The sequence below is a fragment of the Heterocephalus glaber genome, unplaced genomic scaffold, assembly GCF_053883595.1.
Source record: "Heterocephalus glaber isolate CG9 unplaced genomic scaffold, H.glaber_assembly_v1.0 deba00000943, whole genome shotgun sequence".
Taxonomy (NCBI): domain Eukaryota; kingdom Metazoa; phylum Chordata; class Mammalia; order Rodentia; family Bathyergidae; genus Heterocephalus; species Heterocephalus glaber.
The window spans coordinates 4,908,219-4,934,331 of record NW_028258175.1 but is presented as its reverse complement, the minus strand read 5'-3'; the positions used below and the strand labels follow the sequence as shown (position 1 = coordinate 4,934,331).

Genomic DNA, 26,113 nt, shown 5'->3' with positions numbered 1-26,113 from the left:
CCTTCAGGGAAGAACCAGTCGGCGTGCTGAATGATGGGTTCAATCACTGCAACCACATGCACCGACGTGGCTGCTGCGATCTCAGCGAGTGTTCTGCAAGGAAGTGTGCAAAATTAACATGCTTCTCCCGGGCTGCCTCTAATGTCCGCAGGTTGTGTGAGGGCAACACAATTCTTTTTAAAGGATAAAATATTTAAATACAGATGGACGATGAAATCCAAAGGTCCGAGGCCGAGTCTGGCTGCAATCATCCAGAGGTAAGATGACCCTGACCCAGCTATCAGGCCCTTCAGCTGCAGTGTGACAACTGTGTCTACCATACATAAGCGCCCCTCATCCACCAGGGAATAATGTGTCCAGAAGCTGGCTTTAAATGGGTTTGAAGCAAGGACTGCATTTTTCCACTAGAGAAGAATCACACCTGGTATCTATCTTCTGGGGCCCAAGATCACCCACACTACTCTTGTCTATGTCACCGAGAGTACACGATGTCACAATGTGCCTCCAAAGACGTGAGCCCCTGCATTCACACTGCTGTCATACATATGTTCTGGTTCCAAGATGAGTGTCCAGAGGCTGAAAGTGTCTGATGCCAGGGCTCAAAAGAAAGCAATGATCATTACCCCTGCCATCGAGCTCATCTACCAGCTGGGAGTCAGAACACCATCAAAGCAAAACAGCTACAAAACGTCGGACGTTTACCGAATTACCTACCATCATGGCTTCTATCTGCCTGTCCCCCAATCCCTCACGTGCTCACAGGTGGGACTTCGGGAGGTGACTGGATCCACGGATGGGTCTATGGCTGGGTGTGATGCTAGGAGGTGAAGGCTGGTGGGAAGAGGTGGGTCTCTGTAGGTGTGGCCCGGAAGGGTGGATATATATCTGTCTACTGCTCGCTGCTTCCTGCCTGTCTTGTCAGGAGCCTTCTCCTCTGCCATGCTGCCCTCCCTTGGATCCAGCCAACTGTGCACTGCAATCTCTACAAACTATGAGCTGAAATAAACCTTTCCTCTTTTAACTTGTGGGTGGTCAGGTTATTTTGTCCCAGCAATGAAAATGTAAGACACCTACCAGCCTTTAGGCTCGCACTAAATTTACTTTGTCATGAGGCTTTTCTTATAGAGGACAAGGAATTTAACCTTAGTTCTGACTGCCTCAAACCAACCTCTTCTCTCCTCTTAACACTCTGACTTCTCTTTTCACCAGAAAAGTACCACACCATTTTCAGTCTTTGTTTTGTTTCTGTTTTTTAAGACATGGTCTCCCAATGTAGTTTAGGCTGGCCTGAGCCTCTGGAGTGCTGGGATTACAGGCTTGTGCACCGAGCCCAGCTAACATACCATTTTCTAACCAAGGAAAAGTTCCAGCTTAAAATGCAAGCTGTCTGTAAATTATCCTCAGCAGCCTTCCTCTCATCTGGACTCTGATCAGTCTTCATGCCTTAGAATCCTAGTGGGCTGGGAAGGAATTGTTCAACCATGTTCTTTTTCAACTTTCCTTCTTTAAGAGCCAGTTTGCCGGGGGGGGGGGCAGTTTGTGTACTGATTTGCAAGATCTCTTCGTGTATTCTGGAATTTCTGGAGGAACTTTCCTAGCCTGTGAATTGCCTTTTATTTAAGTTGCTTTCTGACACATGAAAGTTTCTGTTGTCGGACAGCCAAATCCACCAATTTTAAATATATAATTTCTTGCTTTTTGTGCTTAGAAAACCCCATGCGTATGGTGTCACTTTTTAAGTCTTTAATCTGTCTGGAATTTATCTGCCTTAAGATATGATCTATAGCTTTGTACATCTACTTATTTTTAATTTTGCTTTATGATATTGGATCTTTCTAATCTTCTAACTACTTTCTGAAACAAGATTGGGCCTATGTGAGTGAGTAAATCAAAGACTGACTCGAAAAGTTACTGCATTTTTAATGGAACTTGGATTTTTAATGGTTCATTATTTTGCAAAGGTGACAGGCAGTAATGGGAGCCAGAGAAAGGTGACAGTTAAGGACATGGGCTTTCTGGCCAGCACCTGGGCTAACACTTCCCTGCAGTGCATCCTCACCTGCAAAAATGATGATGAGTAACTCAAAAGGTGAGGACCTTGGTCATGCCCATGCCACCTGGCAATTTCCTCAAAGCTTTCCAGCTGATCCCTCTCCTTGCCTCTCTCCTCTATTCAATCTGTATTTCTCAGTGTCAACAAAACTATCTTGCAATTAAATCAAGTCATTCTTCTGCTCAGCAACTTCGATAGCTTCTTCATGATCTGCAAAAATAAGCCCCAAACACTTCAGCAGGACATGTGAGGCCCTTCATTATCTGGCCCTGACCTACCAAAATCCCGTCATCAAGGTATCCAAGACTTGAGAGGCACCCCTCAACACTAGAAGCCAGGCCCTTCGTGCCTACAATGCCTTGGCTCATCCAGGTGCCACCTGTAGGAAACTCTCATTTCTCAGCCACAGCTTTCCCTGAACTTCCCAGACTGTATTACCTGTCTCCATCCCTGCTGCCCTCCTACCTTATACTGTCAGTGATACCGAAGGGGAGTCAGTTATGACACCTCAAGATATGGTCCTATGGCCTATGGGTTATTTGGAGGTAAAGGCATTTAAAAAACAGCAGATACAAGAAGAGCACTTGAATCCTCTTTTATTTTTTATTTTTTTTTGGAAAGCAGGAGATAAAGTTCCATGTGAAAAATGCCCTCCCCATACCAAGAGGAAGAAAAAGTATTTCATCACCACCAAACAGGGTGTTGAGGTTGAAGGAAATCTACACAAACAAACCTTGCTAAAGTAATCCTTATCTTCCTAGCCATGTCTCTACAATTAACGGCCCTGGCCCAAGCCCCTTTGTCTGGTCTCACTATCACAATGTGCTATTTTTTATACAACTCAGTATAAAAGCGTTCAGCTCTAACGGCTTCTTTGGGTCTTTGTTTTCCTACAGGGGCTCCTATGTACAAATAAAACCCTGCATGCCTTCCTTCTGTTAGTCTGTTTTATGTCCATTTTATTCTCAGGTACAGACACAGACTCTAAATAAGGGGGTAGAGTCGCCCCCCCAATATCCTACATATACACACTCACACATGTGCACACACATACACCTGTCTATCTTATTACTGAGGTGCCTTACTGATCAAAAGCAGGGGGTTCTTTGAAGAGAGGGACAATGTCTCATGTCTTTCTGTCACCAGCATCTCACATATGGGTCCTGAGAATATTGGCTGAGTGGGAAAATCAATTTCAGAATACCTTGACACGCACTTTAAACCAGAACGTGTCTGGTGTTGTGTTCCCACTCATAACACAATGCGGGGAAAGACTACTCACCCTTCATTTTTGGCCCATAACAAGTTTGGGCCTAACACAATTGCAATGTTGCTGGGAGTCATTTTATTAACATCACTGGTCTGAGCAAGTTTTGCAAGGAACTTGATCAAATACCTAGAAAATAAAAAGCAACAGAGCACCTTCTCAGAAATATTTGCAGCAATTTTCTCTTACTGCCCTGTGCTCAATCTCCGATTGCTTAGGTGCCAAATGTAGAGGGTCATTAAACCAGAGTCTGCCTCAGGTAGAGCGTTTTCCAAATTTCTTGAATATTTTGTTTCAGAAAACAGAGCTTAGAAAGAGAAAACAGCTCAAATGCAAATCTCAATGAGTTAATTTGCTGTACACTTTTAATCTATTTCTCCTTTATATCCTTTATATCCTTTCTATTCCATCTCTAAATAAAGTACATTGTGGTTAATAGTGGGTTAAATATATATTTAATACAAATACTTTGTTTAAAAAGGTTTAGTTACATTGCTTAAAGGAGCGACATGAAAATACTTTACGCTGTAATGATGAAACCATATAGAGATATGTTCTTCTACGTAAGTACAATGGTATAAAAACAAAACACTAAGAATATAGCTATCTTTCAACAGGAAGCTGGTTAAATAAATAATTAAGTATATCTAACCGTAGAGTAGAGTACCATGCATCACAATAATTATTATGCACTGATATGGGAACTCTCCAAGATGTATGAAGCAAAGACATTAAGATGTTAGGCAAAGAAAGCAAAAGGGAAAATGAGGTATGTAATATATAGTACCGTTTGGTCTAAAGGGAAGTAGGCACTGAGGAGGAAACCCATGTGTGTGGCGCTGTCTATACACATGGGTGTGTGTAGGGATTCACCCTTGCTGAGAGGGTGTGCCAGAGACTGCAGACACTGAAGCTCAGGAGAGGAAGTCAGTGTCTGGCGATGGAAACGGGAGTGGTTTTTCAGTGTGTACCTTTGAATTCTTTTTCTTTTGCAGTGCTGAGGACTGGTCCCAGGACTTCAGTCCTAAGTGATCTGTGAGATACATAACCCACCTTTTGAATTTCTGAACCATGGGAATGTACTCCGTATTAAAAAAAAAAATCAGCAAAGACTGTACAGCAAAATAAACAAACCAAAAAGTAAAATCCCAATACACTAGGAGCTATAAAGCAGCTCTATCATACCACACTATCTGTAATTCCAAGTCAGGTATATTAAATTCGTTGATAAGAGACCTTACAAATACCAGCCCACCTATCAGGCCAGGCTGGCACTAAGGCAGCGAGAGGGAATATTTAGTTTGGCACAGTGATAGTTTCCAAGAGTAAATTCAGGGTCAGGCAACCAGGGATATGACTTATTTAAATAAGTCCTCTTAGAAAATTTCCTGTTTGGTTTTAAATGTCTTTATTCTTTGGGGTGATCTCACCCTCTTCTCTCTATACTTCTTCAAAGTTACATATTAAGTCAACGTGACAACAGAAGTTAAATTTCAGAAGTTTGTCTCCTGGTAATTTTTCTTAGAAACACAATTACTTAATAAAGTAATATAATCTTCATAGTAGAATAATTTATGCTCTGTTTACACATGAAAGATATTACTCAAAGTATAACAGTTGATTTACTTTGCATTTTACATGCTGGACAATTTAGACTCCAAACCTAACAGCAGTCACCCAGCTAAGAGTTCCAACAGCAAAGTCTGTAAGGCCACCTCCATATCAATGCCAGGTGTGATACTGATGCTTCATACAAGAGTATGCATCAAATCCCACTCACAAGAACACCATGTTATGGTCCAAAGCTTGTTATTCCCCGTTGGAATTAAACCTATCTGTATTCCAGAGACACTGTAGTGGTAGCTCAGTTTACAGAACGCCAATCATACATACCTAAAGTTAACAAAATTCTGTGGTGGCAACTTCTGACATGTTCTCCATAAATCTTGAAGTTTTTTGTCTTGATCCTGCACACTAGGAAAAAAAATTGTTTATATGTTATTGATGCCTGTATTAACATGCTGCTATACAGTGGTACCTCAGTTCAGGGACTCAATTCTCTCCACGATTCTGGTTGCACAATGAATTGGATGAGAAGCAAATCAAGTTTCCCCCCAAGGTCAACATTGAACCTAACCACTAAATTTGATTCAGTTCTCATCCAACTTGGTTTGCAACCAGAACTGTGGAAAGAATCAAGTCGGTGAAGCGAGGCACCATGGTAGTTTGGGAGTGAATATCGCAAATGTTAGCTATCCCCCATGTGTAAAAGGCCTGGTCCCAGCCTATAGCGCCATGGGGAGGTGTGGAAACTAAGAAGTGGGCCTAGCCAGAGGAAGTTAGGACACAGGGTGTGCCCTTGAAGGGACCCTGGGACTGGGCCCTCCTCTGTGCTTCCCAGGCGCCATGAGGGGAACAGACCCCGGGGCCCCATGCCTCCCCGCCGTGACACTCTGTGCCATCACAGACCCAGACCCAGAGCAACGGGAGCAGCTCACCAGGGACAGAGACTGTGAGCCCAAGCAGACCTCCCCTTTAAGTTGGCCGTCTCAGGTATTCTGTCACACTGGTGGAAAGCTAACTGAGACATGTGCTATATTAACACTGATGTCTCCCTTGCTGTTTCCAAAGTTTGAGAGTAGCACAGATTTTAGAAATAAATACATTTAGGGCTGGGGATTTAGCTCAGTGGTTCTGCCACCTGCCTTGCAAGCGTAAGGTCCTGAGTTCAATCCCCGGTACCAAAAAAAAAAAAAAAGAAAGAAAAAAAGAAATAAATACATTTGGAGTCAAATTCCAACTAATCACTATTTAACTTGGAGCAGGTAGTACCCTAGCCCTCACTAAGACTCAATTTCCTCATTTGCAAAACAGGGTAGGAGCGTTAATTCTGCTGAGTGAGTTCAAAGCCTCAGGGGCATAACTGTGTGAAGCCGCCTAGATCAATGACTGCTTGACACCGGAAGGGAAGACACCACTGTAAGTCCTGTCCAGAAAGTGCACATATGAATGGTGGCTCTGTGGAGCCCAGATTACCCTCTTCCAAGTGCAGCCTGGCCACAAGCTCACCTGCCAAGTTCCCAGGCACCTAGAGCCCTGGTGGTTCCCCTTTCTCAAGACTGCTCAAAGGCTTCAGGCCAAGAAACCTATTTCTGTCGTCAGTCACCAAACTCTGGGACTACAGATTCAACATACAGAGCTGCAGAGACACCAAGGAGAGGCAGAGCAGACCCTGCAGCACAGCCGACTCTCCCCAGCAGGCAGGAGGGTGCTGGGGCTGACTGCACTCTGGAAGCTAAACACTGCACTGCACCAGGGCGGAGGCCTGGCCGACACTTCACAACTGCAGAAGCAGCAGACCAACAGACAGAGCCCTTCTGCTACCTGCTTTCCATCACTGTGGATAAAACCCTGAGAGAAAGAACTTGGAGAAGGAAATACCTATTTTGGCTCACAACTCCACAAGTTCTAGTTCATGTTTGTCCGGTCCAAGGTGGAAACAGCATGGCAGAAGGGCGCGGTGGACAGAGCTGCTCACCTCATGGCAATTGGGGAGCGGAGGTGAGAGAGCCGGAGAGGAGGGGCCAGGGACACGATGTACTTAGTGGCCAGTGTCACACCACCCTACGACCCACTCTCTTCCACTAGCTGCCCCCCTTTCCATGACACTCAAACCTGCCATCAAGTTATGGTCTCGTCGATGAACACGTTCCTGACAGCGTGAACCACCAGTGATGCGTGCATGACTGTCCCACTGGGCGGCTTGTATCACTGGTGGTACTCACAGATCTAATTCGAACTCAGGACCCTGCACTTGCGAGGCAGCCGCAGTACCACTGAGCTAAATCCCTGGCCCCAGATCTAATCACTTTTACCAGTCTTTTTACTAATAAAATTAATAAAAAGCTACCGAGCATGGTGGCGGTCACCTATAATCCCAGCACTTGGGAGGCTGAGGCAGGAGGATTGCTGTGAGTTTGAGGCCAGCTTGGGTTACATAGTGAGTTCAAACCAGCCTGAATTACAAAGCGAGACCCTATCTCAAAAAAACCTAAAAATTAACTAACTAATTTAATAAAAAGCTCCCCAATTAGGTACAGTCATGGTGGTTCAAGCTGCCCGGCAGCGAGACACAAATTACAGCCCCATCGATGTGTTAATCCACTAATAAAATGAGAGCCCTTGTGAGCCAGGCAGCTTCTGAAATTCCCACCTACGAATACAAGAGGCTTTGGGGGGAACATGTGAGATTTCAAACTGTAACATCTTCTTTTACTCTCAGAGAAAAATCCTGGAGGCTTAGAGAGAGGAGTACAGGCCAGGAGGAAAAAAGAAAGCTACCCAAGGCAAGAAATTCAACAATCCTCTCCTATGTGACAATGATAGCTGGTATCCTTTAATTCAAGCCCAAGCTAGGCCCAGCCTGTGTGTGTTCCACGGATATCTCAACTAAGAACTTGTCTCTGAACTTAACCCCTCACCACCTACCAGCACAAAGTCTCTGTTCCACAGTCACAGACTAAACACCTGGGTAGAGTAACACAGGGTGGATGCATGGCCTGCCAGAAGAAATGGCCACAGCTCATCGTGGCCTCTGCCCGGAGCAAGACAGGGGAAGAAGCTGGGAGCAGAGGTGGTTTGCTCCTCTGCCCTCAGGGGTAAGGAGCCAGATATCCAGGAGAGGATGTGAGTCAGGACCATGAGGGACAGGGTGAGGCGGGGCAGAAGGGAAGCGACCAGAATGGAGCACAGCCTTGGGGTCAGACAGGTCTGGGTCCACAGCTCTCTCTGCCAGTTACTTGCTACTACCTTGCCTGTGCTCCTTCCCAAGCCCCAGTTTCTTTTCCTATAAAAGGAGGCTGGTATCTGCCTCTCAATTAGTTAGGGATTGCAGAAGGTAATGGGTATACAGATTCCAGTACTTAGCATACAATAAACACTCAAGAGACAGTCACTGTTACCGCTAATGATGTCCTCATTATAGTACGCAACAGTTAGCTTCTAAGCAGCTTGACAGCCACACTGCCACTCAGTTACAGTATGACACCTGTCCCCAGTTACAGGGCTTTCTTTGGTATAACGGGGATTTGAGCTCAATCAATCCACCAATGTGGCTGCCACTGTATATCTTCAAACATCTAAATCACACAAACAAACTAGTGCATAAGCTATGGCCTTCTTACACTAATAATAGTAACATTCAATACTTTCATTATAAATGTAAATAGAACCAATATACATATTACTTAACAAATAACTTTATAATAATCTTTGAGGATACAATAACTTACAAATGTACACAGTATTCCATTGCTTCTTTTAACTTTTAAAACTCTGCATTCTTTAAAGTTACCTTGCAACTTGTGTCCATTCTTCATACAGATTAAAAGTCATCAAAGGTTCAGGCAATTCCCGTAAATAGGACTTCAAAGCACCTGAAACCATTAATACTCTCTTTGAGTATGAAATGGATAAGGCCAGAAATCTCTGGATATATTGTTTTGCAATGTGAAATTATCTCAATTACAATCTCTAATCTGTACTAGACAAATCATAATCTCGCAGGCATGACCAGGGATGAAATGCTCACAAAAGACATTCAATTTCCCTTCCAAAAGTACACTGAGAGATCAAAAGAAAATAAAATTAGCTTTAAAACTATCCTCTTAGGGCTGAGGATTTAGCTCTGTGGTGCTACATCTGCCTGGCAAGCGCAAGGACCTGAGTTTGATTCCTGGTACCAAAAAAACCCCTCATCCTCTTAACAGACATCATTTCTTTGGGTAGACTTGGATTGTGGGAGTGAAAGGAGTGAAGAAATACAAGTATTTGTCCAAAATATTTACAGTGTGAACTACCTTCGTCTTTACTTAGTAACAGGGCGTGGTGGGGAGACAAAACACCAAAACGACACAAAGAGAACAGAAACCATGGTTATGCATGTATTACATTATACATTAGGGAATTTTATCAGAAAAAATTCTTTTTATCCATTAAACCTTTAACTGAAATTGGACTTTACCTCATCATCTGCCTGAGACAGGACTGGCCCACCACATTGAGGGTGGCTCGATTTGCAGATTCCTTAGGGCTTACCTGCCACAGCATGGGGGTCAGAATAGAATTCATCCAAGTGAGAAGTGGAGCAGTCCAAAGCAGCTTTCAGCTTCTTTAACTTGGAGGCGCCAGCCCCAATTCGGAAAAGGCCCTAAAGAAATGAAATTCCATTAGCATCAAGGACAAACTGGGAGTCTTTCATGATCAGCAGACTCTAAGGGAGCCCTCCTCAGGGCTGTCTGGGGGAACGAGAAGCCCAGGCTCATACCTACAGCACAGAGTCTGGTACCTACCAATCCACTGCTAATCAGGGCTAGCTCCTGCCCTGTCTCCCGACTAAAATACTACACCTAGTGGAATTTGATTATCAAAAAGCATTTTTATTTCCACTTCTATAACACTGATGGCTATAGATCTTTTGGAATATAGAAATATTTTTAAAATATTGACATGTTAAGGAAAGTTTAGACCAGGCTGCTAGTTACTTGCTCCAAATGTCCCAGGAATAGGAGAAAAAAAGATATGAAGAGTCGACCAAGAGAGGCGGGAGTATGACGGACGCTGAGCCAGGAGTTGGACGTCTTCGTTTCCAGCGAAGTTAATCCAGGCAAGGTCTCCACCTAGCACGGTTTCTCAGCCTGCCATTTAGGCTGGACGACTGTCCCGAGGGGCGACCCGTACGCTGTGGGCAGTGCAGCAGACCCCGGCCTCTGCCCGCTGACACGCCAGTGCAGGCCGCCTGCCCCAGGTGTCATCGCACCTGTCCCGGGACTTTGCCCAATGTCTCCTGGAGCAGAACTGGCCCAAGGCGAGGGCACTGACTTAGGGTCTCAGAAACTGAAAGTCACACGGTTGAAACCCTGAACTTGGGGGCTTCTGGGGTACTCCTTAATCTGAGTGTTGATCAGATGGAGAGCTCAGTCTGTGGGGATTTTTCCAGCTGTCCACTCACAGTGTGTGTACTTTCCTCGATGTACATTAGACTCCAAGAGACACTTGCTCTTTTTTTGGTACTGGGGATCAAACTCAGGACCTTGTACCTGCAAGGCAGGCAGTGGAACCATTGAGCTAAACCCTCAGCCCCAACAGAACTTTTTAAAAAGGAAAAGCTATTGCATTTTGATTCTGGCTCTGCCCTAGTGTGAACTCTGTCTGCGGATTTTCTGTCTATACAAGAGAAGGAAGGAGAATTGCCCTGCTTGGTTCATGGGAATTTTTTTTTTTTGTAAAGGGTTCATAAAGTAAAGTATATAAATGCACACTCTTCCAAAAATTTTCCACAGTACTATGCAAATGCATGATTCATGCTACAGATGCCTTCTATTAAAAACTAAAGCTCATGGAGGCGCTGATCCATTAATGTATCATGAAATCCATTGCTGTAAATCAGAGCTTAAAATGCAATACCAAAGGTCCCAGTGTATTTACTCTTAGTAGTAAGTATTGTTCTGTGAAGCCTATTTCATGTATACACCGAAAGGTATAATGAATAAGCTCTCATTATGAAATGCTGCTCATGGTGACAAAGTCTGAAAACCACCAGGCTACACAACACAACAGTGCTGTGGAATACAGGTGGGGTGGGCAGAGAAAGGGCACAGAGACACGGCATGTGGGCCCCGAGGTGCCTCACCTCCTCCTTCATGCCCGTCTCCAGGAGCAGCATGACGCAGGCCTCAATGGGAAGTGCGATCTCACGCCCGCTCCGCTTCAGGTGCTCCTCCAAAGGCGTGCCGAAGGCGGGCTTCTCTGCCCACTTGTCTAGAGTGGCAAACTGGTCAGTCAAGTACCTGACAACTTCACGCATCACCACGATACTTTCTCCCCAAACTACCAAAGAGGATCTTCTAGCAGACTGATAGCTGAGGCTTTGAGAAAAGGGCAGACATGTTTACTACTTGCTTTTGTTATATTCGCTGTTCATAAAGCACAGACTATGCAACGGGCTGGGGCAGAGAGCCCTGAGCACACCTTCCTGGCACCCAACACTGGCTGTGGCAGAAGCTGCACTGCTCAGCTCGGCACCGGCACAGCTCACCAGCACAGGCTGAGGCTGGTGGCCTTGTTTAGCACAGGATGGATCTGAGCACAGTGTTCTCACTGAGAAGTTTGTTCTAGCCTTGCAGAGCAGACTGGCCACCCTCCCAGACGACAAGAAAGAGAGTCCCTTAAAGTGAAAATGGAGATAATTTCTTAACATTTCAAACACAAGTTAAGCATTTGTCATACAAGACTGGAGATGGCCACGGTAAACGCATATGAGAGGCAACATCTCCGTGACATGCAGCGCTACAGAATGTCCCGTCCCCAAACAGGTCCCCAAAGCTCTGAGCACAGAAAAGAAAAGCCGAAAATCCAACACAGCATCTGTGGCTCCGAAGCAGCTCGGCCGGAAGGTTGTGAGAACAGCGGCAAAGCAGCATCTTACTCCTTTCAGGTCATACACCCCGCTTTGCCCCGCAGGTTTGAGGCAGTGCTTAGCAGAAAGATATCTAATGAAGCTGCCCAACAGGAGAATTTAGAAAATGGACACAGAGTGAAAACGTGAAGCCCACGCCTGGGTTTGGCCCGCCTGTGGGAACTGCAGAGATCTAGCGCTATCTCCGAGGTACACAGACCCCAGGGAGGGAAACACTTCGCCCTGTCCACCCCCAAAAGCACACAGCTCCTTCTCTGCACCTCTGACAGGCACCGTCCTGAAGCCGCCCTCCTGATGGAAGCCCGACGTGACTCCACGGCATCCTCTTAAACTCCCGCCCCTCCTGTGAGAGGCCAGGCCCACCGTAGTCTGCGCACAGCAGGGGGAGGAAATCCAAACCTCACAAGTCCACATGAAAAGTTAAAACCTGATGGGAAGGGCAGTGAGGAAAAAGACTAAAGAAAGGAGTGAGGGGAAGAGGAGGCAGGGCCCAGCCTTGTCCAGTGGAATTTCTCACAGAAAAAGCAGCTGGAGGCCCAGCCCTTCCCAGAAGACAGAGCTCTGTGACAGGCCTCTCGCCTGGATATTTTATCATCTGCAGCAATAGTTCTGAACACAGGGCGAGAAGGCCGCGGGATCCTTCCGTTAGGAGACACATCAGTCACCCAGGAGAGCTCTGCCATGACACCTGCCATCACTCCAGCCCATGCTTGGCTCTGAGATGCTGGGGGATTGTACTCCAGTCCTCTGCCTGCTAACAAGCACTAGACAGAGTGTGAACCTTCCACGCCTCGATGGGTCACCTAGGCCAAGGGAACAAGTGAAAACCACTGCCCTAGAGACAACTCCTAAGGGAAACTCCACTTCACATGGCGGCCTCTCAAAGGGCAGGCCCACTGTGTGCAGGAGGCCCACCAGGTTCATAGGGACCCACCCTTCACAGGAGAGCAAATGAACTGTGAAGGAAATGCAAGGCACCCATAGAACGCGTAACAGTTGCTGGCAAGACGAGACACATCAGATCCATGGTACAGACAAGGGTGGAGGCACAGCTGTCTCAGGGTCAGAGGTGGCACTGGGGCGTGGACCAGGGTGGGTGCCCACAGTCTGCAAGAGGCAGCCGCCTCTGGGCCACGTGGGAAGAACACCCGGTACACCCATCTTCTAAACTTTCAAGAGAAGCCATGCATCACAATTATTACGTGAAAGCATCTGGTTTTTAAATGAGGACGTACTTTTCAAAAATTTAACGAAATAGGGCCATCTGCGACCCCTGGTATAGACCAGTGATGTGAGAGCAGTTCAGGCTGCAGAGCTCCCTGCTGGCTTCAGCGGTCAGAGAAGTTTTCTCAAAGGCAGCGGGCTTGGAGCGGGTCTCCTGAGACAGACAGGATTAACAGGCCGAGAAGGACTGGGGATTTAGCTCAGTGGTTCCGCTGCCTGCTCACAAGAGCAAGGGCCCGAGTTTGATCCCCGGGGCCCCCCCACCAAAAAAACCCCAGGCTAAGAAGCAGGCAAGCAGTCCATAGGCAGCAATGGGCTGAGAAGAGACCAGGAGCCACGAGTGTAGAAGCTTTCACTGTAATCACAGCTCTGGTGCAAGGAGCGGGGGGAACACACGGATGGGACGACGGGGAGGCCGGGGACAGGGAGGAAGACAGAGCACCCAGCACAAGGATGGGGAATGAAGGGCAGGTGAGCCTGAGGTCTCAGTGTCCGCGTGACAAAGAGGAACTGTGACAGCGGGCATGGGGGTGATGGGGGTGCACACTACAAGGTATCTGGAGTAGAAGGCGAGGCCACACGAAAGGGGACTGATGCTCATAATGCAGGTGAGAAGCGCAAGTCAAAACAAGGGACCTGTAGGGAAGAGGGGATGAGGAAATCGGGAAGAAAGAACACAGCAGTGAGAACAGACCTCAAAAAAGGCAGACTTCTGGAGCATGGACAGAACTAGAGAAATGCAGAGTCCCAACAATGAAAAGAAAGAAGACAATTAAGTGAAATGAGGGGAAACTGTAAGGAGGAAGAGATGACCTAGGCCATGTAAATACCAGATTCTGGCGAGAGGTCACTTGGTCCTTTGGGAACTGTAAGAGGGTGGATGGCAGAATGGGAACAGGAACCGGGCTGCACAGGAGGAGGGGTGGGAAGGTGGTGAGATCCTGGAGGCAGCAGGTGGAAAGGAGTCATTCAAACAGCCTCCCAGAGAACCGAAGATGAGATTAACAGGGGAGGGCCGGGGTGGAGCTGAGTCACAGCAGGAAGGTGGGAGGACAGGGAGAGGTCGGAGGCAGGGAATTCCAGCTCAGCGAAGGGGCAGGGGCGGCTGTAGAAAGATAACCACTTACTCCACCCTCCTGTTCCTCCCTGAACCTTCCCTGCCCCCAGGACTTACTGATGTGTTTCTCTAGAGAAAACAGCCTTGAGTGCCAGAAACCCAGTCTTCTCCTATCTATGCTTATTAGCCACGTCTTCCCCATCAGACTTGAGGCCACTAAAGACTAACCCACAGTGAGTTCCTGTCTGGGTGCTCTGAACTTCCCTGGCAAGTCTGTCCTTCAGAAGGCTGACCGTCTACCACATCATTAACTATGAACTAGGGCACCAGATGGTTTAGAAAACAAGGGCAGCTCGTCCCAGGAAGAACGGCAGAATGATGAGACATACTGCACCTGACACTGTGAAGACCTGACTATGTAGTCAGGTGGGAGAGAATCATCTTTCATAATCCAAAAGCTTTCAGGCACCAAGCCAGACCCTGTTAGGACCTCCCACACTAGAGGAGAGGACAAGGCACTCTTGAGGGCACCAGCGTGTGCACAGAACACACCCACCCACCCTCTTGCACAATCACAAGCTCACCACACTTGGCTTCTGGCCTGATCCCCTTTCAGCTCAAGGCCAGTGGTTCTGCAGGGGACCTAAGCTCCAAATGACAAGGCTACACTACGAGCAATATACAGCTGGCCGCTGGTATATGCGGGTTCTGCATCCACAGATTCCACCAACCACTCATCCATATTTAGAAAAAAAAGTCCTTGTACTGAACACATACAGACTTTATTTTCTTTTCATGATTCCCCTAAAAAACAGTGTAACAAACTATTTACGTAGCCCTTACGTTATGCTGCATGTTATAAGTAATCTAGAGATGACTTAAAGTATTGAAGAATGTGTGTAAGGTGTATGCAAATACTACACCACTTTACACAGCGACTTGAGAGTCTTGGGTTCTGATACCCACAGGGTCCTGGAACCAAGAGATAATAAGCAACAACTGATATACTAGGTCCAAAGATGACAAAGCAATTTCTTCCTCAGTAACTTCTGCCAGTGTCTGCTGGTACACACCCAGTGTAAGTCATAGAGAAATACAATCAAAAGCTTTTAGGAGGGGGAAAAAAGCTTTAAACGTCCCACTTAAAACTAAACATCTGGGGAAAGCTCAACCCACTCACAACTTGTGGGGAAAATACCCGTGCTGATGAGAACAGGAGCCTTCCACTAAGACGAGGAAGGGTCTGAAAGAAGTGGCCATGGTCTTGTGATGATAATGCGACATCAAGGACTGGCTTGTAAAATTCTTCTCTGAAAGTCTAAAATAAGTGCTCTAGAATGGATGCTCTCAGAGTCACAGGGCCAAATTTCAGCCCTGTAGAACAAATAACTGATTCGGGAAAGGATAATTGGATGCTAGAATTTTTCAAGTCCATAAAAGAGAAAAACACACGCAATTCCCAAAGGGGGCTGTTTTCTCTTCAACGGAAGGTCTCAGAAGAACTACAAATGTTCCATTAGTGTGTTAATTTGGGTTTGGAAGAAGTTAGAGAACGCAGCAAGAAGAGGAAACTATGCTGGGAACTAGTACCCTCGTAGGCAGAGAGGCTGTCCGAAGGGAATGCATGCAAGAGTCAGAGCAAAGAGGAAGGCAGGGGGCAGCGGAGGAGGCCGCATTGGCCAACACACAGGTTACATTACCTTGATGAGCTCGCATTTCGGGAAGGGCCTTTTCTAAGACTGCTAATGCTTTTCTATGGTAATCTGCTTGGGCTTCTAATAACTGAGAACAGACCCACATTCAAAAACAAAAGTTAACATTAGCATCAGATGGATACACGTACAATGTGAGCAAAGCTAAAAATGAACACTTTTGCAAAAAAGCTAGAATGATTCTATTTTTTACACTGCGTTAAAATTCTGTCAAGGGAAGGTGCTCACCGTAACAAAAAATGTGCCGTACTCCCCTTCTTTGGCCACGAAGTTGTACATGTCTGCCGCGAGCTGATCCTGGAAGTGGAAGAGAAGGCCATTAAAAATAAAGAGGTGAAGGAAAAATGCTACAGATGAAATGTCCATCAACTGAAAAGCCAGGTGTGGTGGCACATGCCTGTAATCTCAGCACTCTGGGAGGCTGAAGCAGGAGGACCAAATTCAAACCCAGCCTGGGAAAACTAGTGACTTAGCAAATTAGATTTTGTCTTGTCTCAAAATTAAAAATAAATAAATAAGCAAACATAAAGAAAAAAGAAAGGTCTAGGGTTGTAGCTCAGTGAGGTCCTCCATTCAACTCCTAGTTCCACAAAAAAAATGGACTAGGTAACACTCTCAGGATATTCACTCCCAATCTCCAGGAGTCCCAAAGATAAAGCCCTTATTAAAATAAGCTCACGATATAAAATTACAAAACACACAAGGAAACAATTCACCACAAGCAAATTCCCTCCACTTTCAAGAGCCTCAGAAAAGAGAATCACCAGAGACTGTTAAAACGGAAAGATTTAAATGATTATAGACATTTGAAAAAGAAACACTAGAAGAGAAAAATGCACTATCAAAAAAGGTCTGGGGCTGGGGATTTAGCTCAGTGGTTTCGCCGCCTGCCTCATAGGTGGAGGGACCCGAGTTCAATCCCCAGTACCAAAAAAAAAAAAAAAAAAAAAGAAAAACATTCAAAACTTAATCAGATTAGACATAGCTTAAGAGGGAATAAAAGACCACCAAGATCTGAGGACCTTACCCAGAAAGTAGCACAGAATAGGAAACAGAAAATATTTTTGTAAGTTTTCACCATGTGAAATACTGGCAGGCCATGCTGCAGAGGCTGAGGAAAGAGACACCAGTCTACGATGCTCCAGGCTCACTTCTCAAACCTCCGGCCACACGTGTGTGCAGTAAGTATCCAAAAGGTAAGGTGCAGAGGACTGCTGGGAAAGGGACACGGGCAAAGCGGGTGGACGTGCGCTCTTCTGGACACAAGTGCCCAGTATGACACCACTTTATTTAACATCTTCATCTAAACATGATCTGTTTTTCTGAGACACGACCTCACTATGCTCCCAGGCTGGCCTCAAATGTGACATCTCCTTCCTCAGCCTCCTGAAGCTGGGCTTACAGGCGTGTGTCACCACACCCAGTTTTGACTGTGATCTTTTTAAGTATAATGGCATGACTCTGTGAGTTCAGTTTTAATTTCTACATAATATGTTGTTGTTTTAAACAGTTCATCCCAGTTAACAGATCAAGATTTACTCTCCTGAAGAGGTCGGGAATAACAGCATGACCTAAATACACTAAATGTAACATTCCTAACACCATCTAGTAGAATTAACAGACCATTTTTGGAAAATGTGAATAAGAGCAATAAAAGTCTAAGTCAATCCTAAAGTTAACCAAATACCTGTGACTTTACCACCTCAAATAACATTTAGAATAAATACCTAACTGCATAAATGCATTAAAAATGATATCACTTAACCATCTAATTAATTTGAAATTTAATTCATGAGAAAAAATTTTATTTCTTCCAAGTTACAAACCATTTTTTCTACAAACATTTAAAAAGTAATCCTTCCCAATGTTTATATGATCACTAAATTACTATACATTGAATCTTGTAACATTTGTTCTAGAAAACCTGCATTTGCACTGATCTATTTTTATATCTATTGTGCATTGTTTTACGTGTAAATTTATGATATGTTCTGTTATGAGATTTTTTTTTCCTCTTTGCTACTTTATTTGAAATAAGCTTAGCCAAGATTTTAAAATATCCTCCTCAAATCTTTAAAATAGCGTTTTTTCATTTTTTATATAGTTTATTCTAGATGTAGGGGGAATACACAGAACTTATCTCTAAAAATATTTTTTCTATATAAAAATAGTTTTATTTTGGCTGTAATATAACATAGTACTGGAAGAGAAAGAATATAAAAACTGCTTTTTAGGGCCAGGGATTTAGCTCAGTGGTTTCGCCGCGTACTGTGCAAGCACAAAGACCCGAGTTCGATCCCCGGTACCAAAAAAACCAAAAACCAAAACCCCAAAAAAACCCAAAACAAAACTGCTTTTTATATCATTCAAAATATCCTGATAGGAATTATGTAAACCATAATTTGCAATATTTGAGGTTATCCATCATTTGCAGAAATGAAACACTGACAAACGCACACATTTCTCAGGGACTCTCATACCTTGCACTGCTCTACTTTATTTCCGGCTTCATCCATCTCTTCCTTTAGAGTATCTACTTTTGATGGGAGCCCCTGGAAGTTGGTGCCTGAAGATTTGTGAGCTTGGTTCCACCTGCAAAAGGAAGGGGAGCCAGCCTCTGAGGACTGCTGGACATGCTCAACCCCAGGGAGTCAGGACAAAGGAGACAGCCTTCCCCAGAACAGATTCCACCTGGGATGGGGATCAGCACCCAGGAAAGCCACTTGAGTTTATTCTCTAGGAACGGAAGCAGGTAAACAGACGTCAGGTGGACAGGACGCTCTGAGCGAGTGCCGGGACAGCTCTGCCTCACTGCCCACACTCATCTGATCTCACACGGATCCACTGCTGCAAAGCAGCCCGTGGTGCCCCTTTCCACAGTGCCAGCTACAGACTCTGCTCTCCTGCTCTGCTTAGAATGCTCCTTGCCTCTGGGGACAAGCCCTGCCCTTAAGGAGCCCCCTACATCTGTGACCTGTGGTCATTTTTAGCAGGTAAAAGGCAAACTTCAAAAACATAGCTATAAAAGCATTAAAACATTGTTACAGTAGGGGGATAGGAGGGGAATAATCTAGTCCTTTTTTTTGGCTTTCAAATGTGCTTTGACCTCCTGCTTGTGTATAGATGTATCTGGTGCTGTGGAACATGCTGACATGTCACACTTGGATAATGACAATGCAAAGATGCAGCACGAAAACTCATGAGCAGCGTATCGAACTTCTCAGACCACTGCACTGTCTCCAAACACCATCTTCTGTGCACTTCCCATGCGCGATGTGATGCACAGAAACACTCCAGCAAGGCCACCAGAGCAGCACTGGTAATGCTGCTCCCCTGAGCATGGACTTCAGAGTCTCACGCGCTCTGCTGTCCAGAGAGGCTCCAACTGAACTAGCTGCGTGACCTAGTTAATGCTGACTCTGTGCCTTGCTTGCCTCATCTGTGACACCAAGATGGTGACCAGCTCTGCCTTGCAGAACCAGATTCCTACCTAATACTAGTTCTTATTATTTTTGTAGAAGGAGAGGCCAAAGAATTAAGTCAAAGTAAAGAAAAAAATATTCAATTGCCTCAGTTTTCTCAATATTTACTTTAGCTAGTTAAGTGAGTAAGACCATAAACACAAGATTGAGAATCAGTATCAAAATCTTCTTTTAAGGGATACATGTACTCAATATACAAAAGTCCTGACAGATAAACATCTGTAATATTGCTTGGCCAAACCCAGTGTGGAGCACTCACAGACTTGCTTAATCACCAGAACATTCTCTCTGGGTAAAAACTGGTACAGGGTGACTGTGGTTCCTGGTCTGGTCGTGGCATGCAGGATGCTAATCACACACATGTATATGACAGAGAGACAGCAGGCACTGCCATCAGAACCCCAGCTCTGCCTCTTGTGACCTCTAAGGCATGACGCAGGCCTTACAGATAATACACGCAGGTTCTCCTTTATCTGTAAGACAAGTCTTTTCTCAAAGCAAGGGAAGTTACATTAGCCCCAACCCATTCCCTCTGCAACTGTCTGCTGACTGTGAAGGGTAATTACAGGAGCAGGGGTTTGTGACGTGGCGGGACCCTCAGGAACAGTCAGGATCACAGATCTATTTATCCCTACACTCTGCTATCCTAAGCTGGGCTCTTAGAATTGGCGAGCCCGTCCTCTCTCCTGTTAAACAGATTTACTCAGTTTTCCTTTTTGCTTGTTTGTTTCCTTTCACTCCTGGCTCACTAAGGACAGAATGTTCTCACCCCGCCCCACTGCCGTGCTGGAGGGGATGAGGCCTAAAGCAGGGGTGGATGGCTGTGACCTGGTCAGCAGAGCAAAAGACAACACCCATTGTGTGCCCTCGGCTGTCTTTCTTTCACCCGTGCCAGGGACGGTGAAGGCTACTGGGGATGAGACACACAGTAATGTGTTACTGGCCACCCTTTCAGCGGCACCTTACCTGGCTCTGACCGAATCCCAGTCCAACACCAATCTAGCAAGCTGTTTCCTCTGCTTCTGGATGTTGGGGATCTCCACCTAAAAGGAAGAACATACCAAATGGGACGTTTGGGGCTTTAGTTTAACACTTTATTTATTTACAAATGTTTTTCTCTTAAGCAAAAACTCTCGTACCTCAAGTTCCTCCCTTTAGTTCCAAAAAGGAGTGTGCATTAAAGCCACCGATTATTAGTTTTAGACACACATGAATCATGCACCATGCAGCCCGTGCAAGCACCCACCTCCGCTATGCTGTAGAGAGGGTCCACGATCTCCTTTTCCACAAACACTTCATGCTGAGAGAGCTCCAGAGCCAGCTGATTCTCAGCATCTCCGCATGTCTCCAGCATCTTCCTTTAAAGACAAGACCCCACATCAAACATGCACTAGGTAGACAGGCACTAGATTCTTACACGGCGGCAGCTCTGCTTGCTGTATGATGGGAACACTGTAGAGCACTACCCAATAAAGCCTTCGAACTATTACACAACACACATGGCTGTCACCTTAAATCGGAGTCAACAGATCTGTGCTTTAAAATGAAAGTGACTCTTTCAGACACGGACTTTGGAGGCGGAGGTAATGGTGAGGTGAGAGCACAACTTACTCAACGAGGTTCCCACATCAAGCGAAAACTAAGTGTTCTCAAAGCACGCTGGAAATCTTCTAGAGAATACACAAAATCCATGGCATGTTCCTCTATGTCCCCCAGCGATCCAGGCCCCGTGGTGTTAACAGCTGGCTTTCTTCTGTGCAGACGAGGGGACCGGCTAACGTGTAAGGGCCACATTACATGAACATCACATCTCTTCTGGATTTTCTGTGATCACTGCTGGTGTCACACCAAGTTCACACACAGAGGATGTAATTCCACCATCTCTGGTTCTCTCCCTCTCCTTCCCCCTTTGCCCTGACCCCCCAGGGACCTGTGAAGTTCATGTGGCACTAGAAAGTGTGTGGTATGGCGGGGGAGGTGGCCATGGTGAAGCTGCCTGCTCCTTGCAGCTGTGTGGTCTCAGGCCATCTTCTTACCCTGTCTGCCCAATACCCTCCTCTGTACAATGGGAGCTTTAGCATCACCTTCTTCCTAGGTGGTTTTGAGGATCCAATGAGCTATTTATTACCTGGAAAGCACTCAGGACTGGCCGGCACACAGCACCAGTCTGGTGAGGTTGTGGTGACAGCACGAGGAAACACGAATATGGAGGGAACAGGGACGCCCACACACAGGCACATCCGCACCTCCCAGGGCCAGTGCCGGCAAACATGGTCGCACAGGCAGGACAAAGGAAGGGGCAAAGAGGGCGGAAAGCATTCACCTCCAAAGAACAAAGGAAAGACTAGATCCCGGGAAATGGGCTGAAAAGCCCAAAAGCCATGCCCAGCTGGTAAGCCGGGCCCATGTGACAGTACGGACAGCCGGATTAAAGGACACCAGCCTCATTGGATAAGCAGGTAGAAGGAAGCGCAAACCTTCCCTCCAACAATGAAAACTGTTTTCTCTTCAGATTTTTTTCATTATTTAAATAATGCATGCCTATTGTTTTTGTTTTGAGACAGGGTCTCCCTATATAATTCACTATGTAACCTAGTCTGGCCTCAAATTCACAGTAAGCCTCCTACCTTAGCCTCCCAAGTGCTAAGATTACCGGGGTGTGCCACCATATTTGGCTCAACATCCCCACTGTAAAAAGGAAAAGCTCTACAGACAAGCATACTGGAGGATGCAGAGGGGATGCAGAAGTAACAAGTAGAAGGCTACAGCTGTGTAAGAGGAGTAACTCCTAAGGTCTCATTGCTCAGCAGGATGGCAATTAGTTGTATATTTCAAAATAGCTAATAGAGTTCAGACTGTTCCCAACACATTTGTGAATGACAGATGTCTAAGGTGATGGACATGCCAATGAACCCGATGCAATCCATACACATTGTACATGCACTGAATTACTGGACCCCAAAATAGGTACAATGAACTGTGTCAATTAAAATAAATATATTTTAACAAACAAAACCAAAATTAAACATTTAAAAATTTTTAAAAACCCACAAATAATTCAGAAAATACATTCTTCTGAGGCCACCATGATTACTATTTTGATGATCACTCCTAAAGGCAGCTAGCTACTCAGGGAGTGAAGAGGGCTGGTCAGGCTAGAAATCTGAGCACGTGCGGAGCAGGGAAAGGACCAAGTCCCTCATACCCAAGCTTGCCACGATCAGTACGTTTGGTAGTGGCTCTCTCTGCCTCCGAACTCCAGCCCTGCTCCTACTAGCAGGAAGATTCCCCAGCAAAAGCACCAGTTGTGGCCTACTTTCTTCCACAAGACCTAACTTCCATCCAGGCAGACGGGCCATGCCATCCTGCCTGAAGTCCCACTGGTCCCACCGGGGCTGCTATGTGCCACCCCTTATGACCTTCTGCTAGGGGCCAACTTACCCCAGGAGAGATTCTTCCAGCTGAGTTGATGCTTCTTGCATATTCTGAGCAAGTGCTGTCAGAGGGAGTTTTTTCTGGAGGGAAAAGACATTGGTTTTGTTTTGTTTGTTTTTTTCATTATTGTTTGGATCCTTTCTCAGGGATCTTTGTATCACCATTCACTGATCTCTCCCTCCTGGCAAACTGCGACGAAAAGAGACCTCGTTCTGGTTCCGTTTCTAAGGGTTAGTTGTGTGATTTCATCTCTGGGTCTCAGCTGGGGCCGCTGATTAAATGAGACACTCACCATCAAGTACCTAGCTGTTGTATGTACCTGGAAAACATGAGCTGCTGCTGTTGTTGCTCCTGCTGTTACTCCTACTAATTAATCAAGCACGTACGGTCACTTATCTGAAATGCCTGGGACCAGAAGCATCAGGGTCTGGAGGTTTGGACTTAGGCTATCCGGCCAGATTTCCCTGGCTGAAGATCCCTTAAAAGTGAAACCCTAAATGCACCAAATCTGAGTGCATCTGAGTGTCACGTCATCACACCAGCACTCAGGAGGTGTTCAGATTACAGAGAGCTCAGGGCTGCAGGCGGGGATGGGGTGCTCAGGCCGAACTGTGTTCCAGGCACAGACCCTGCTCCCTAGGGCTCATCACAGGTAAGTACAGGAAGACACTCAACTTCCAAAGCACTTTCACTGGCTCTGTCCTCCCTCCCTCCCTCTCTCCTTCTTTCTGTCAGACAGGGTCTCCCAATGTAGTCCAGGCTGGCCTTGGACTCACTATGTCATTCAGGGTGGCCCTGAACTCATGGCAACTCACCTGCCTCAGCCTGAGTGGTGGGATTCCAGGTGTGTGCCACCACACCTGGTTGCCAGAACATTCTTAAACTGGGTCTTCACTTGGCTATAATCATAAAAGTCGGCTTTAAATACCTAAAAATATCTAGTTAAATATACAAGAAAGTCATCACAGTATTTTTAAGTATAAAGCCAATCATTTTCCTATCTGAGATCTGTTTCTTAGCCAGCAGGATCACTTAACCTTTACAGTCAAAGAACTCACACCCCAGCGAGGGTCAGTGGCCTGGCCAGGCACCCCAGAGCGGGCAGGAGAGCTGGACCTCCGTTCCAGTGGCCTGAGCCCCAATTCGGTGTCTTTTCACACTGGTTGATGGTTTATCTCAGAATATGGGTAGAGACGGTCTAAAAAAGTAACAAGTGGGTTGGTTATAACACCATAATCTACTAACAAAAGAATGCTTTCAATTCTGCAGCTCCACATGAAACTGGCCTTCCCAGTAGAAATATGTGGTCTACCCTGGCATCAGCCCAAAGAGCTCCCCTGGATACACTTGGGCCTAGACTCTGTACAATGGACAATCTCTCTTGAAGGGCATTTGAGAAGCTGCTACCACTGGTGGCTCCAGACAAGGATGCTGGGTGCCTGGGGAACAGGGCTGGGAGAGACTTCATTTTATCTTCTTCTATATATATATATTTTAAATACATATATATATATTTTTGGTACCAGGGATCAAACTTGTGTCCTTGTGCTTGCACAGCAGGAGGCGAAACCACTGAGCTAAATCCCTGGCCTCTTCTTCTATATTTTGACTGTGTAATTATAAAGCCAGTTCAAAATAATAAATTAACATTAAAAAATAACCTATCTCCCCTCCCTCAGAGGTATTTCCAAATAAACAAGAGGCTCCTCCTCACCCATAAGGAGGCCACTCCCGGCTGCCACACTTTTAGACAGGAAGATCCGAGAACAGAGGATGATTCCTATGTTTCAATTACAGTGGTACCTCGGGTCACAAATTTAATTCCTTACACAATTCCAACTCAGTTGCAACCAGAATCGTGGAACAGATTCTATGACCAGAATCATGGGAAGAATTACATTCGTGAAGCGAGGTAACACTCTATACTGACTTTCAAAAGGATGTTAAACATAAGACAAGGGCAGTTATCAAGAGAAATATACTTTCAGCAAGTCTGGAACTCCATCAGTCTGTGGGGAAAAAAAAAATCAGTCTCTTTTGACAAGTGTCACTCAAGATCCCAGATGCAAATAGCTTTGTGGTTTCCATGTCCTGAGCCCAAAGCCACAGTCCCCCTCCCGGTAACATAAACGAGGAGATCCTGCTGAACAGACAAGCGCACTAACGACACACGCTGTCTACAACAACAAACTCCACAGGGAGGTCTCCAGGCTCCCCACAGGTGAGCAGCTTTTCCTCTGCCAGGGAGGAACCTAAAAGGTCTTAATCTGTAACATCTGTGCCAACTACACAGGAAAGAGGTAATTCCGAATCCCACAGGCCTACAACAGGCCTGCCAGGTCAGTGAGGTCCAACCCGAGAGGGCCGCCAGCTCCACCTCCTCCCTCCAGCTGCTGCCTGTCCCATGTGTAGGCTCCCGGCAAGCCTGTGGGAGGGAGCTCCCGCCACGGGGCTGCCGTGACTTCCTTCGCAGTACAGGACCTCTCACGGTTACCCTCCACCCAGCACGGCCATGCCACGCTTCTTCCTTCTCCTCAGAGCCCTGTCTTTGGCACTCTGGATTGATGTTGGAAAAGGAAAAGCGTGGCTCAGGTTTCGGAAACAAGGACCAAGAACCTTTGCTCCTGCTACATGGAATATTCCGGTCACAGCCAGTTTCCCTCCTGTACAGCTCCAGGAAGCTTCCCCTGACTGCCTCCCTCCCTCCTGGTATCTGCTTTGGCTCTCCCATAATATCCTATGGATATTTCATTTATCTCCCTCCATCAACTATGAACACTTAATTTTACTCATTTTCTCTATCTACCACACATACACTGTAGGTGCTTGACAAACTGTTTTTAGTGCATATATGTGACAGCTGGAGAGCACCTCAAAGCAGAGGACAGCCAGTCAACAGGACACACGTATGAGAAGAGCACTGGTGTAGCAGCGGTTAGAAGTTACAGTGGGAACGAGAGGACACAAGCACAGAAAAGTTGATGAGGCAAAACTGGACCAGATTACAAAGGTAAAGTAATGCAAACAGGCATCCCAGGCAATGGGAACTAGCCAGTGACCCTCCAAGGAGGTACCAGGCCACTGTGGGGCCTTCCCTTGTGTGGAACTAATTCACCAGGTGCTGCAGCACATTAGCCTCTTGGTTCCCAGCCCCTAAGTGCCAGCAGCGTCTCCAGTCCTAGTGGCAATCCAAACTGTCCCTATACATTCCTAAATATCCCAGGAGTGCGATTCTGCTCCCTGTTACAAACCACTGAGGAAGCTGTTTTATGTTATTTGTTTGAGGGTTTTGTTTATTCTATTTTTTTAGGCAGAAGGATGACAGGATTGATTTGTATTTCAGGCAACTGACTCTGGTAGTTAGGCTGAAGACAAACGGGAAAGGAGAGAAACTAGAGGCAGGAAAT

At 46.0% G+C, this 26,113-nt stretch overlaps 1 protein-coding gene across 10 annotated transcripts in view; it reads right to left on the bottom strand.

The window, feature by feature from the left end:
• Arhgap17 (Rho GTPase activating protein 17) overlaps nucleotides 1–26,113 on the bottom strand; it is a 92,275-nt gene that overhangs the window by 22,108 nt on the left and 44,054 nt on the right. For 8 of the 10 annotated variants that reach the window (XM_021237345.2, XM_004855977.3, XM_021237347.2 and 5 more), the window contains exons 4-15: nucleotides 22,713–22,786; nucleotides 20,518–20,629; nucleotides 20,238–20,314; nucleotides 18,270–18,381; nucleotides 16,018–16,086; nucleotides 15,778–15,859; nucleotides 11,011–11,138; nucleotides 9,417–9,528; nucleotides 8,674–8,755; nucleotides 5,214–5,294; nucleotides 3,336–3,449; nucleotides 2–93 (exon numbers count right to left, since the gene is read on the bottom strand). In XM_021237345.2, coding sequence (XP_021093004.2) covers nucleotides 2–93; nucleotides 3,336–3,449; nucleotides 5,214–5,294; nucleotides 8,674–8,755; nucleotides 9,417–9,528; nucleotides 11,011–11,138; nucleotides 15,778–15,859; nucleotides 16,018–16,086; nucleotides 18,270–18,381; nucleotides 20,238–20,314; nucleotides 20,518–20,629; nucleotides 22,713–22,786 — 1,135 coding nt within the window. Of the gene's footprint in view, nucleotide 1; nucleotides 94–3,335; nucleotides 3,450–5,213; nucleotides 5,295–8,673; nucleotides 8,756–9,416; nucleotides 9,529–11,010; nucleotides 11,139–15,777; nucleotides 15,860–16,017; nucleotides 16,087–18,269; nucleotides 18,382–20,237; nucleotides 20,315–20,517; nucleotides 20,630–22,712; nucleotides 22,787–23,764; nucleotides 23,905–26,113 lie in introns of those variants that run through there. The other 2 variants (XM_087209085.1, XM_087209088.1) reach the window with 2 other exon arrangements.